Source organism: Vespa velutina, chromosome 14 (genome assembly GCF_912470025.1).
Source record: "Vespa velutina chromosome 14, iVesVel2.1, whole genome shotgun sequence".
Lineage (NCBI taxonomy): Eukaryota > Metazoa > Arthropoda > Insecta > Hymenoptera > Vespidae > Vespa > Vespa velutina.
The window spans coordinates 655,274-669,629 of NC_062201.1; the positions used below are offsets into that span (position 1 = coordinate 655,274).

General features: G+C 29.7%; 2 protein-coding genes across 4 annotated transcripts; one reads left to right on the forward strand and one right to left on the reverse strand.

Annotated features, from left to right (window-relative positions):
* Positions 1 to 179: 179 nt before the first annotated feature.
* LOC124954195 (AT-rich interactive domain-containing protein 4B) lies at positions 180 to 12,357 on the forward strand. Of its 3 annotated transcripts, XM_047506742.1 has the most exons (8): positions 180 to 400; positions 607 to 673; positions 1,248 to 1,684; positions 1,905 to 2,150; positions 3,987 to 4,191; positions 4,280 to 8,750; positions 8,823 to 8,963; positions 9,046 to 12,357. In XM_047506742.1, exons 2-8 carry the CDS (start codon positions 671 to 673, stop codon positions 9,087 to 9,089), a joined length of 5,547 nt encoding a protein of 1,848 aa, XP_047362698.1. In that variant the 5' UTR covers positions 180 to 400; positions 607 to 670; the 3' UTR covers positions 9,090 to 12,357. The 3 variants fall into 3 exon arrangements, with proteins under 3 accessions (XP_047362698.1, XP_047362699.1, XP_047362697.1); XM_047506743.1 differs by lacking the exon at positions 607 to 673 and having other exon boundaries at positions 1,248 to 1,675; XM_047506741.1 differs by lacking the exon at positions 607 to 673 and having other exon boundaries at positions 181 to 400.
* LOC124954200 lies at positions 8,978 to 14,082 on the reverse strand. The gene is made up of 2 exons (XM_047506753.1): positions 13,761 to 14,082; positions 8,978 to 13,310 (listed from the first exon to the last, which is right to left on the reverse strand). Exons 1-2 carry the CDS (start codon positions 13,902 to 13,904, stop codon positions 13,116 to 13,118), a joined length of 339 nt encoding a protein of 112 aa, XP_047362709.1. The 5' UTR covers positions 13,905 to 14,082; the 3' UTR covers positions 8,978 to 13,115.
* Positions 14,083 to 14,356: the final 274 nt, after the last annotated feature.

Genomic DNA, 14,356 nt, shown 5'->3' on the forward strand with positions numbered 1-14,356 from the left:
AATATATTTATTTATTTCAATATTGCTGTAAAAAATTCTATTTTTATCAAGGGCGAATATATCTAATAAAATATTTCATAATATTTAAACTTAAGAATAAATTCGAATTCATGCCTTCGTTCAGTTGTTGTCACACGGATAAAAAAGTGTCGTCCAATAAGGAGCGAGTATAGCTGACAAGTTGCGTCGGGGTGGAAATGGGCAGGGAACGGGAGCTTGTACGCATTCGTGCCGTGAAGTGTTGCTTTCTTGAAGGGGGTCATCAACTACTCCTCATACACTAAATTTCATTTATGATTCTCGTCTGTGAAAACGGGATACGTAATTATTTTTAATGTGCCGCGAGTATCAGTGGTCAAAGATTGTTTACATGGTGATTGTAAAACGTTAGAAGATGCTGGTAAGCAAACAGGCGGGAGAAAAGAGTTTCATGTTACGACAAGTGTATGAACATCGCATATACTGCGATCTATCTTTTTCTTCTTTTCGTTTTTTTAACTCTTCTTTATATCATGCTTTTCTGATAGGATTAGAAATACTTTTCGTGATTATACAATTACGATCTTATTCCTCATACCCTTTTTTCTTTCTCCACATATGTCTTAGCTCAGTATCTTCTTCGAGGTTACAATTATTTTGCGATATTTGAGAAAGTACTAAACTGTCACGAATGGTAGTATTTTTTCTTATTATAAATCTACCTTAAAGATATGAAATTATGATCTTTTGACTAAAAATATATACACCCAAGAAACTTTCGTCGATCGCGACGTAAAGTATCTTCTTGTTAAGAGAAGTTACTTCCTAATTCCTACAAAAAAATAATTGTTGACGTAAACAATGACAATTGAGATCGATATTTCGCTTATTTTTTCTTTTGTTTACTTTATGTTAGAAATATTTGTTTTACCGCTTTTGATAATTCAACCAATTATGACGGAAGAATGTGTGTATATATTTGCGCGCGCGCGCGCGCGCATACTTGACGACGCAAGCATTTGTGCATGTATATATGCATACGCGCGCGAGCGTAATATATATTTTGGAAAGTTTCAAAAGCGTGCCTTATTAGATGTTTTTATACATTGTCTTATTTTCAATAATTGTCATTGAGAATTTAATAACATGTCAAACTGCATACATGTATATGTATTTATTTTATACAATCCAAAAATTGTAATATTATTCAAATGAATATTATTATTTTATTGTTATTCTGTATTTAAATTAACTATAATTTATTGTAGGGGGACGATCCGCCGTACCTGTCAGTAGGTACGGAGGTTAGTGCTAAGTACAAAGGTGCCTTCTGTGAAGCAAAGATTCGGAAGGTAGTAAGATCTGTGAAATGTCGAATAACTTATAAACAAGGACTAGGCACCGCTACAGTTACTGATGATCAGATAAGGGGGACTTTAAGAGTTGGTGCCTCGGTGGAAGCAAGACATAGTGATAAGAAAGAATTTGTAGAAGCTACCATTACCAAAATACAAGACTGCAGTCAATATACTGTAGTTTTTGATGATGGAGATATTACTACTTTAAGAAGAACTGCTCTTTGTTTAAAGAGTGGACGACATTTTGCAGAAAGTGAAACATTGGACCAACTTCCTTTAACACATCCTGAACATTTTGGAAATCCTGTTATAGGAGGAAGGAGAGGAAGACGGTCAAGGCAAGCTCAGTATGTAGGCTCGATAAGATTTAACAAGAAAAGTTATTGCGAAGTTCTATGCTTAGTAACAAGCATATATACCATGCATACATATAATTGATGCGTCATGTATATATTTTATTTAATTTTAAGAAAATAGACCTCAGTTTTGTGTGTGCGTGTGTGTGTGTGTATGTGTGTGTATATATGTGTGTGTATGTATAGAACTATTTTATGATTTGTATTATAGAGATGAAAGTAGTGATGATGAAGATAGTCCTCCAAGAGGAAATCGTGATTCTGCTTCTAATATGGGAGGAAAGGAAGGTGTTGAAACAGAACCTGAAATTGGACGAGTTGTTTGTGTTGAATTGGGAGACAAGAAGAAAAAAGATAATTGGTTTCCAGGATTAGTAGTAGCTCCTACTGCTCAAGATACCGTACGAATTAGAGTAAGAGATGATTACTTGGTGCGTTCATTCAAAGATGCAAGATAGTAAGTAGAATCTATTTAATAGAATAATAAAATATGTTGACAATTTTAGAATATCTAAAACTGAATAATAGTATCTTTAACCATATTTAAATAATTTTCCTATTAAAAAAAAAATTATACAATATGAAATTAGCAAATATTAATCTTTGGATATGAATCGACAATTAATTTACAATTTTTTAATATTTTATTTAAAAAAGAAATGGTCTGTTACTTTGAAGTCACAATGGGCTATTGTATTTGTACATATATGTAATTTACTTTTATATATAGATGTTTGTAAAACAATTTGCATTTGGAGTTTGATATTATATTTGAAACATTTTATTTTAGGAACATCTTTACACTCTGACATTTTACAATGCCCGATCTTATCGGAAAAGATCAACAAATAAGCTATTTCATCCCTTTGCACATACACATTTTATTCATATAACGTTGAATAAATAATATTGGTTGCGTTGAATAAATAGTATTGGTTGTCTTACTATTTATCTTTATTAATATTTTTTATTTTTCTCATTCCAAATTTTTTGTTCAATGTTTTGGTTTGTGTATTTCAAGCCTATATGTTATCGTTAAAGCTTGATGTGATACAAAAGTTACAAAGCTACATTATATGGAAATAGCAACAAATTCATTACATAAATGTAATGGAAAAAAAAATCATTATTATATAAACTTTTATAATTATTATATAGTTCTTTTTTGCTTATTGAAATAATGAAACAATAATAAACAGTATAATATTCGCATTAAGTAATTACTATCTATCAAAACAAATTTAAATAGTACGCATTCTGATTTGATAAGTAGAAATTGCAAATTGCCACAAACTTCTTTGATTATGAAAGAATGATATAACCATGAGATACATTGTCAGCTTATAGTAGTAAAGTAAAATAAGACTTAAAAATATTGATGTGTATGTGACTTTAAAGTTTCAATGCACTATAGAGGGTTAAGATAATTTTGAGTAACAAGTTAAATTCTTTTATTAATTAAGTGCAACAACATATCATTTAACTTTCAATTTATTTAATTATTTATTTTAAAAAATCTATTGAGTTTTAAAGTGATAAATGATTTTACCAATAGAATGACATATATACGGTGTTACAGCAACATTGATACAACCAAGGGAATGATTCCTTGTGAAAAAATAAGTCGAAAATATAAAGTATAGTTCGTGTTTACAAACACAAGCAGTGCTATTATCTGCTTCCTCTTGTTGCTACTATGGTACTATAACAGTTGTCTCTTTTGATCCATAATGACGTTAAGATATACTACGCGAGAGTACATAGACATGATCTTCTATTTAGCATCATGCAATGCTTTCACGATAGTCGTTTGTATTAAGAACGCTATCCAAATCGCCATCATCATGATCGACATGTGATTGTAAGAGTAGAATGAAATCTTTTAGAAAGTAGTTCTTGCAGTCTGTTTTAAATAATAAGTACAAATGTATCGAATAGATTTTAAAAGTTAGTTATTTCGAAAATGGAACTTTATATGTAAAAACTGTACTCTACATTTTAGATTTACTTTTTCATGAGGAATCACTCCCTGCTTGGTTGTATCACTTTTACCGGAACATTCTACCTCTCCCTCTTCCTCTCTCTCTCCCTCTCTCTGTGTGTGTGTGTGTGTGTGTGTGTGTGTGTGTGTGTGTGTGTTATTGTCATTATTATTATTATTCTTTTTGTTTTTGTTTTTATTTTTATTTTTATTATTATTTTTTTATTTTTATTTTTATTTTTATTATTTTTATTTTTATTATTATTATTATTATTATTATTATTATTATTATTATATTTCTCACATTTATAGCTATACAGTGCCGAAAAAGGAAGCAACTGAATTTACTAAGGAATTGGTCAATAAAGTTGAAAACAGTACATTGAAAGTCGCAGTTGAAAAAGCATTGTTATTTCTAGAAAAAAATGAATTGCCACCACATTGGGATAGAGATTCTTTATTTGGGAATTCTGTTTCTAGCGGTAATAGTGATTCTGATAGAGAATTGGACTCCGATGTGAGTGTTGTATTTAATTACTTATTTATACTATTTAAAATTTGTAGTGTATATAGTATAGTATATAACATATAATATATTTTTATAGAGTTCAGATGATGAGCCACGTGAGGAAAAAGATCATTTTGTGGCACAATTGTATAAATTTATGGATGATAGAGGAACACCAATAAATAATTGTCCAATGATTGGCACTGAAGACATAGATTTATATAGATTATTTCGAGCAGTTTACAAATTAGGCGGTTACAATCGTGTTACAAATCAAAATCAATGGAAATCGATAACACGTCGTTTAAGCTTTTCAATGCAAAATTCACCATCTACGCACAATTTGGTGAAACAAGCATATAAAAAATTTTTACATTCTTTTGAAGATTTTTATAGAAAGTTAGGTTGTACTATGGTGAACCATCCAAGAGGTAGTACACGGAAACAACGTCCTGGCAGAAGTCTGATTAGAGATAAAGATAGAAATACTCCTATTCCACCACCGGCTCCAGTACCAAAGAATGAGAAAGAGGAAGATGAGAAAAAGTCACAAGAAGATGAGAAGAAAGATAAAAAAGAAACAAAAAAGGAACAGTTAAAAGAAGATGAATCAAAGTTAAAGAAAAAAGATGATTTAGAAGAAGTTGGAAGTGGACAAGAAAGTGATATAAACGTTGAAGCAGATCCAGAAACTTCTAGTAGTGAGAAATCTCCAAAAATTTCTCCTCAAATTGCATCATTACCAAGTAGAGCTAAGTCAAAAAGTAAAGACGACATAAAAAAAAAAATTGTAGAAAAGAAAAAAAGTGAAATTAAAAAACAAGACAAAAAAGATGAAAAAGTTAAAGAAGAAGAGGCTGCTAAAACAAGATCTAAATCCAAGGATGATACAGTAAAAAATAAAGCTTCTGAGGCAAGGGAGACACGAACCCCATCCAGAGAATCTGAAAGAAGAGCTTTGACAAAGCAAAGGCGTTTAACAGATGAGGAATTAAAACGACGTGGTAGGAAACGTAAAGAGTATGAAGTTGAAAAATCAAGGAATGATGAACAACCAGCAGAATCGGCACCTTGTTATAAAGGCCCGGTGGAATTAGGTGATAGATTAAAAGTTTATTATGGACCAACGCACGAATCTAAAGTTACATATGAAGCGAAGATTATTGATATGGAAAAAGATGGTACAGAACCAATGTATCTTGTACATTATACTGGGTGGAATACAAGATATGACGAGTGGATCAAGCCGTCGAGAATTGCTCAAAATTTTACTCAGGCTCAGGGTAGAGTAAAACGTATTAAAGTCACACCCCGTCCTCAAACGCCTAGTACAAATATTTCTGGTAATGTCAATAAATCTTCAAAAAGTAATGGTAATGGCGCTCCAAATACATCTCAAAATCGTCGTAGAGCACAAAGTGTGGTTCCTGTAACTAGTACTACATCTACATCCTCAAAAGAAATAAAAAAAGAAGAGAAAGAAAAGGACAAAGAAATAACACAGCCCATTAGGTCAACCACACCATTATCAGTAACAAGTACCAGTTCTAGAACAAAAAGTCCTGCAACACCAGCTAATAACAGACAAACTAGAACAAACAAAAACGTAGATCTTCCTGGAATAGAACCTCGTAGACGTACTAGAAGAACATCAGGTCATACAGACATATCAATTCCATCAGAAACTGAAGATAGTGAAACATATGAATCTGACACTACTGAACCAGATCAAGCAAAAACAAGATCAAAGGGAACAGAAGAAAGAAAACGAAGAGATGTTAGAAATCGAGAAGATAGAATTAAAACTGATGATATTAGTGAAGGGGAGGATGATAAAGATACTGTAGAAGAACCTCGTAGAGGTCGTCGATTGAGAAGAACACTTGGTAAGGTACAAGGTGTTAAATCTGAACCTGATAGTGATGAAGAACAACCAAAAGGTAGAGATTTTGATCTGAATCAAATAAGATCTGAATTAAAAGGATTTGATAAAGCAGTTAAATTAGAATTAGTTCGAGTTGAACCAGATCCTGAAGATGGTATTAAAACAGAAGAAAAGGAAAATGTGTCTACTTTAATTCCTTCGAAAATAGAGAAAAATGTAGAAGTAATAAAAACAGAAAACATTCCAGATCCAAAACCTATAGATAATACTGAAGATATTTACGAATTTAAAGAACCGGAACCTTTTGAATTTGAAGTTAGAAATAAAAGAGATACAAATGCAGATAAAGATAAAGTGAAGAAAAGAATGTTCGAAGAAGAACCTAAAAGTCCGAAGAAAAAACAAAAAGCAGTTACAAGCCCAATAACCAAAGATACAAAATCTGATTCAGACAATGATTCTCGTAAGAAAACCAGAAAATTATTTAGTAAACGAACTGATGATTCTAACGATACAATATCCCTTAACAAACCATTACAACCAACAAATATAACATGTGAAGAAGCATTTGATAAACTTTGTGTACCTCCATCATCATTTAATCACAATAAGCCATCACCAACTTTGGAAGAAGCTGGAAAAGTAGTTAACAGTATAGATCTTTTGTTTAGTGATTTACCAGGTGATGATGATGGTACCCATGATGACTCTGAAGATCGTTTGATAATATCAGAAACAGAAGTTTCTGAAACTGAACAAGAAAATTTATTTACTTATCATCAAGAAATGTTTACAGCGTCTGATTTAACTGACACAATTGATTTAGATAAGGAAACAACCAATATTCAACCTGAACCAATAAGAGAAGATTTAACATCAGTTATTGTAAATAAATCAGGAGGAGCTTTGGAACAGAAACAAAATGCAAAGTCTTCACCTGTATCTAGACAATCTCCAGAATTAAGAACACTCGATGCCAAACTTTTAAATATTCAGCCAATTTTATCACCAGTTGTAGTTACACCTGCTCCCATAAGTGCAAGACTTCCAGCCACATCTACAATAGAAGAAAAACTATCAGCTGCAGCAATGGCTTTTAGAAATAAAACAAAAGAAACTCCAAAAGAAGATGAAGTTCCTGAATCTATACGAAAACTTAATAAAGAAGTTACCAAAAAAGTAGATGCTAGTGTCTTGCATAAGAATAAGGAAGATCAGGTTACTTCCAAACATGAAATAGATAATAGAAAACGAGAAGAAGATACTTTAGTGAAAGAAGAAGAGCAAAGAAGAGAAGTAATGCGTGTAGTTATTAAGCAAAAAGAAGAAGAACTTCAACAATTAAAATTAAAGAAGGAATGCGAACTAAAGAAATTTACAGAAATAAAAATTGTTACTGAGCAAAGAAAAATACAAGATAGTAAAGATGATGATTGGAAGAATGAAGATAATACAGGATGCAGTATAATAAAAGAAGAAGATATTAAGGAAGAAGATTCAAAAGAAAGAGAAAAAGATAAGCGGAAGAAAGTTGTAAATCAAGAAATCGTAGATTCAACAGATAGTAGCGATTCTGAACAGAGACTTGTAATTGACAATGAAGAACCTCAAGATATAAAAGATCCTATATCAAACTTTGATACTAAATTGAGAGTAGAGCTAGATAAATTTCAAGATAACCAAGAACGATATCCAAAAACGCAAACACCAAAACCTGTACAAACTTTGAATCCTCAACAACAGGAATGTATTCCTGATTTTAAATCAGAATCAATATCTATTGCTAAGACAGATGAAGAAGGTGAAACAATTAATTCTTTACTTTGCGAAGAAGAAATTCCTGGCTCACCTGCTCCTGCTATTGAAAATATAGAGGAAGATAATGCAGGCCCTTCATGCTCACCTCCACAAGCTGAAACTAATGAAAATAATATAGTTTTAATGGAAATGCCTTTTGCAAGTGCTCCAACTTCTGGTGAAAGCACAACTAGTAATACCGTTGCTACTCTTAGTATGGCATTGCCAAAGCCTGTTGAAACATCAATTCCATCTGCATTACCAATACAGCAGAATCCTACGCTTGGCTTACGGCAACAAGTACAACATCAACATCTACCAGCTCTTATGCCTGCACAAAGAAGGGAAAGCAATGATGCAGCGCCTGTTATGGATAATACTCCTCCTACAACACCAGATTCAAGTATTTCGAACATCTCTGGATCTCCTAGGGAGGAAAGAACTGGTGGTTCCTCACCAATCTCTGAAGATAATATGAAATTGAATCGAGATAGTTCAGAAGCAGATAATGATAGTGCTGGCAAGGGACAAGGATTTAGTGAAGATGATATATTACCAAATTCAGAACGAAATTCAGCAGATAGAGCATTAAAACCTCCTATAGCAAAACGATCTGTGGAAGACGCTCAAAGTCCGAAGAAACGAAAGAGAAATAGAAAACATTCGGAATGTGGGAGTAATCCTCCTAAAAAAACTGGCAGACAAAGTGGCCGACATACTAGACATGGTGCTGGAAGTGATAGTGATGATACAAGCGAAGGATCTAATTTATGTTTAGTGAACCCAACATCTACAAATCACACAAATATTAATAGTGTCACAGATCTCAATAATTACTCATCAAGATCACCTAGACAGGTGAAATACAACTTCTATGTGGAATTAGGTAAATTAAAAATAATAAGATTCTTTCTGCAATTTACGTTAAATATAAATCTCATGTATTATTTTATTTCAGGTCCAGAATTGGATGGAAGCCAAAGGATAGCTGTATTGCAACAAAAATTAGCAGAACTACGCCAAACATATAATGCTGTAAAGGTTGAACTTGCTGCTATAGAAAGACGTAAAAAGAAATTACGAAGAAGAGAACGGGAAGGTAAGTGATATAAATAATATGAAACAGTTTTATTTTTAAAAGACAAATATTTATGCAAATAGTTTATATATATTCTTTTTAGCTACAAAGGCAGCTAAAGCGGAGATGCAACAGGCATGTTCGTGATGGGCTGTGTTTGACAGCAACCTGCATATCTCAATGTACTAAAGTCTTTTATAAATGTGTATGTAAGCATCCATGCATGCATGTATACATACACATACAAAATCAAAGATCATAGTATGGGCACTCTGCAATCACGGCAAATTTCATGACAATTTTTACCTGTCTACCTAGGACTGCTTAGGTAACTTTCCCCACTAATATAAACTGTAGATATAGATGTAAGATTAGATATAAAATAACATTTAAAAAACGGTATATATATTGACACATACATTCTGTTGTACACTTTTTTAACAAGCACACGATAGGGCTGTTAATTAATATTTTTCTTTTGATTGGTTATTTAATTATTTCAAAGGAGAAGTACAAATATCACACAAATGTGTTATTATTTAAAAATAATCTAAAAATAATCATTATTAATTTGAACATAAAGATGTATGGGGATACATTTATGTATATGAGGTACGTTTCTCCTTAGCAAATTAAATCTTGCTTTTGAGTCCAGTGTTTGTGCCATTGTGGTTGAGCTGTTTTCAGGACGATTAAATGTCTCTAATCTCATAAGTACAAGCGCTGTGTCTCATGGCGAAGAAAATGTAAATAGAATTTGTAATATCATTATTGGCATATAACTATGTACATTATATATAACAGGAATAGAATTTGTACAATCTAAATTTTTTATTTAATAGATGTATTACAATTTGATGTTATTCTTGATGCATTAAATGAATAATAATGAATAACGTATTCCAAGCAATGTACGGCTGTACAATTACAAGACATAAGTGAAAGTATGCATCGCCAACACTTATGAAGTACAGCATAATTTTCAATATTAGACAAAGGGAGATATGTATTATTTTAAATTATGTATATATTTTAGGAGAATAAATATCTTATATTATTTATAAAGATATAAAAATATTTGTTTGTATTTACACAAAAATTGTACATGTATTTTGTTTAAACCGGGATGTCAACAGTATATAGTTAATGTTTATGATTTTTTTTTTAATTTTTTAAGAATTTGTCATGAATGCAGCTCAACATATCTATGAGCTCTAAAATTTTTATTTCCTAAACGAAAAATTGGTAACTATCATTGTACTTTAGTCATTTATAGCTTTATTGTCACTGTTTATGATTGGTTAAAAATGCACATACTCACATTTATATTTTTATTTGAGTATATAAGTATCCTCATGTATTAAGAAACGAAGATTAAGCTTATGTAAGCTCAGAACCACAAATCAAATAACCTTGAATGGGGCTAAATTTGTATGAAACATGTTGGCTGAAAAGAGAATGAAATTTTATATAGATATATAGTATATATTTTTTATAAGAAATCAGTTGTGGACATATTTAATGATGAAATGATCACACTGATTGGGGAAAATAGAAAGAAAGTGGGGAGTTAGACTCTCTGAATCTTTGTACATAGTTTACATCGCTTGCATTGAGTATACTTATAAGTCAGTTTATAGTATGTAGTTGTTTATCGCACAGGAGTTTACACATTACTGTCAAATGATTTCAGAAATCTTGCAGTAATATTTGCTATATGTTTAACTTAATAAGGAAGGATGTATGTCATTGCTTATGTAGATTTTTATGTACTTGGTCAAATTTGTGAAAAAATATGATTAATAATTTTGTTTTCGTTTTATATATGCATTTGCCAGAACCAAGAGAGATCTCTAATTTAACAAATAATTATAAATATATTATGTTAATATCGTTTATTTTGAAAAAATTAATGGTAAACACACACACACACAGACACTTTGATATTAAAAAATAATATATCATAAATATTATAATATAAATATAGATCCCTATTATTATTGGTACACAGGAACACATTTTGCCTTTACTTGTTGGACTATTATATACATGAGAAACAATGTTATATGAACCAAATAGTAAAATTAAATGAAAAATATAGCCATTATTTACTTATGTCTTTGTCTAATATAAAATTTTCGATTGCAATTCTACTGTGTTATACCTGTATACTATATTGTACAGTATCAGACATTCTTTAAACTGTGTATGTAGTATTTCTGCCATATGTGTATGTAAATATAACTTTACTATCATGAAAGGGGAATGTTTTATTGTGCATGGAATAGTATAAGATATATTATATGAAAAATTACAAAGATTACTCTTAAATCATTAGGCCATTATTTATTTCATTGTATCAATAATTACCATCTTGAAAATATTCCAGAAATTTTGTTAATTTTGGGGAAATGAATCCTTTTTTGTTTTTTTATTTACTGTATTAATAATATTATCTGCATATATTTTGAGCCATACATTGTCAAAAACATTTACAGCATTATTTAATCAAATGAATTATCTTTATTACATTATAATCATTGATCGATAAGAAAAAAAGTTTTTGTATTATATGTAGAATTAAAATCGTTATTCCTGCACATAATTTATATATTAAATGAAAAAAATTATTACAATTAATTTATTAATTATTAATATAATGTTGATATTAATAGATTTCCTAAATCAAATTTTAAATATTTAATTATCCATTTTCCTGCATAAACACAATGAATTAATCAAGCTAAATAAAATTTGGATTAAATTGAATTATATTGATCTATTTCTCTAAAATTATCTGATATTATGTAAAAATTATTAAACAAATACTTAAATTTAAATTGTTTCTATATTATACCAAGTACAATAAGTAAAAATTGAGTGATGATTACATCCTTACCTACTATAAAAACACTTATCTTCCTTGTAAATTATACAACGTTATATGTGAAATAATACATATAGAAAGCACAATGTGTATTGTGACGCGATTCATTAATATTGTTCCACATAACATTTAATTGTGTTAGCATACATTGTTAACAAATAAATCTTATCATACAAAAATTATGTGAAGATCGTTTCCCTTATTATTTATACTGCTTACACAAATATATATTTTATTAATGAAATATTTGATAATACAAAACAACTGACATAATAAGTGCGCAGTTAAATTTTGTAAAGATTGTTTATTATATCATTGCTTAGAGAGAAAAAGGAATATTAAAACTCTTTAAAAATATTACATAAAAATACATAATATTATGTTAACATAATATACAAATATTTTTTTATATGCATATCTCTGCAGATGTAATGCTTTTATATAACATTCATCTGCTGATTCTTAAAAATCAGTGGGATTGAATAATACGATGTATATAATGTAAATATACAATGATTGCAATACGTGTCCCATCACTATTTTAAATGACCGATTTATTGATATTTTTCTTCATTTTTGTTTTAATGGAAGATGTGTCACTTTTCATGAATTTTACTATTTCTCAATTATTATAGATTATTATGAAATAAGCATGTAAGTATACAAATTTCTACATTTCTATTGACTCAACAGTTTTTGTGTAATATTCTGAAGAAATAATTTATTATAAAATAAATGTATAAACATTCATATATATATGAAATTATTAAAGATACTATGATAATTTTTTTAAAGTATGATAGTATAGAATAAAACATCCATTAAAGTATTTAAATATTATTATGTTTTCACAAAAGATACTATCCAAGATATAATTTCTTCTTAGAAGTTATTAGATTATATGATCATCAACCCAAAGTCTACTTTATACAATATAATTGTACCTAATAAAAGGTTTAATATATATAGCACATAAATAAAAAATTATTTTTGTTGTCAAATAATAATTGCATCTAAAGTATCGAAGTATAACATTTGGGATACTGAAAAGTAATTAACAAATTTTGCAATATTACAAATTTCAGTCTACTAAGACAATATTTGGCTATCCTATTAAAAATTTCTCTTCAAGTAGATTATATGAAGATATTAAATTGTTCTACTTAATTCACACCTTTTACCTAACAGTTTTATACCTTAATAACGATTTTGCGAGGAAATGATATGGATAAAACTCAAGAGATACTCAGTGTTGCAAAAAAAAGGGATTATCATGATTGTACATGTCAACATGGAGGAGGGCTAGACGTTGGTGCAGCATCAATAGTTGCTGTAGAAGAAGATGCCACTGCTGAGGTTTTATTTTCAGTAGGTAACCTCCGCCTAGCAAACATGAACTGTTTCATTAGTTCGTGATGTGCTTCCAATCGTTCAATACAATGTAGACATGCAGTTTTGGGTAGCGGATCATTCATATTTACCTGTATACAAAATATATGCAATAACAATAATCGTGTACATTTCAAGCAATTTTTTAACAAATTATTAAATCAATAATATAATAAAAAATTAGAATTTGATTCTTTTTAAAGGTGCCCTATATATGTTATATATATTTAACACGTTCCAAATGCAAGTATAGAAGAATTCGCTATGATATAGATTTCTCTATATATACAACATAGGCAATAAATAGTGATACAAAGTTTTTTTTATTGAAAACATAAATATAATATAAATTCATTGTGGTATAAAATTATTACTACTCATGCTGTCATTTTAATGTGGAACAAAATGTATCTATGTACAATATCATTCTATCATATAGAGAAAAATGTTTTAATAATAGGATTTTACATTAACTTTCATGACAAATAAATTGATTAGAAAAGAAGTAAACAAAATTTATAAAAATAAATATATATTCTTACCGTAATTGGGAGATAAGCATTGATCTTTTCCGCGAGTTTCATTCTTTCACCCTCTTCACCGTAAATGTGGATCACGAAACGGTTCATTTTACTGCAGAGTCTGCATATGAAACCTGTAATTACAGCTTTATCCGTACTACCCATTTTACTATCTTATTTTTAATTTCCTCTTTGGTATTTGCACTTATTCAAGATCACTTAGATTTAGTGCTTAACAATGAATATTGTGCACTAAAAACACTATTATTTCAAGATGTTCTTCCCTTTAGATTCTTGAGTTTGTTTATCAGAGACTTCACACTATTGGCGCTACTAGTACCACTTACTTCCATTGCTTTCTCCAGGGCAGTACCTAGTCAATGTTTCTTTAAAAAGATTTAATTTAATTCTTTTAGAAGTATGGATAACATCGTCTTATTTAATAAAACAATTTGTTTTATTATAAACGAAATGTTATAAGAACTTTTCAATTTTACAAAATAAAAGAACGTTTTCAATGAATATTTCTCCTATTCGAAATATTAAACCTGACATCTAATATTGCATTTATTATATACAAATTTTTTTTTTCTGTTATAACTCTATAAAATATGAAA

Coding starts and splice junctions, on each gene's coding strand:
- LOC124954200 (XM_047506753.1), bottom strand. CDS start 13,904: ATGGGTAGTACGGATAAAGCTGTAATTACAGGTTTCATATGCAGACTC. Junction 13,311..13,760: donor ATGCTTATCTCCCAATTACG/GTAAGAATATAT, acceptor TTTTGTATACAG/GTAAATATGAATGATCCGCT.
- LOC124954195 (XM_047506741.1), top strand. Junction 4,192..4,279: donor ATAGAGAATTGGACTCCGAT/GTGAGTGTTGTA, acceptor ATATTTTTATAG/AGTTCAGATGATGAGCCACG. Junction 8,751..8,822: donor CAACTTCTATGTGGAATTAG/GTAAATTAAAAA, acceptor ATTTTATTTCAG/GTCCAGAATTGGATGGAAGC.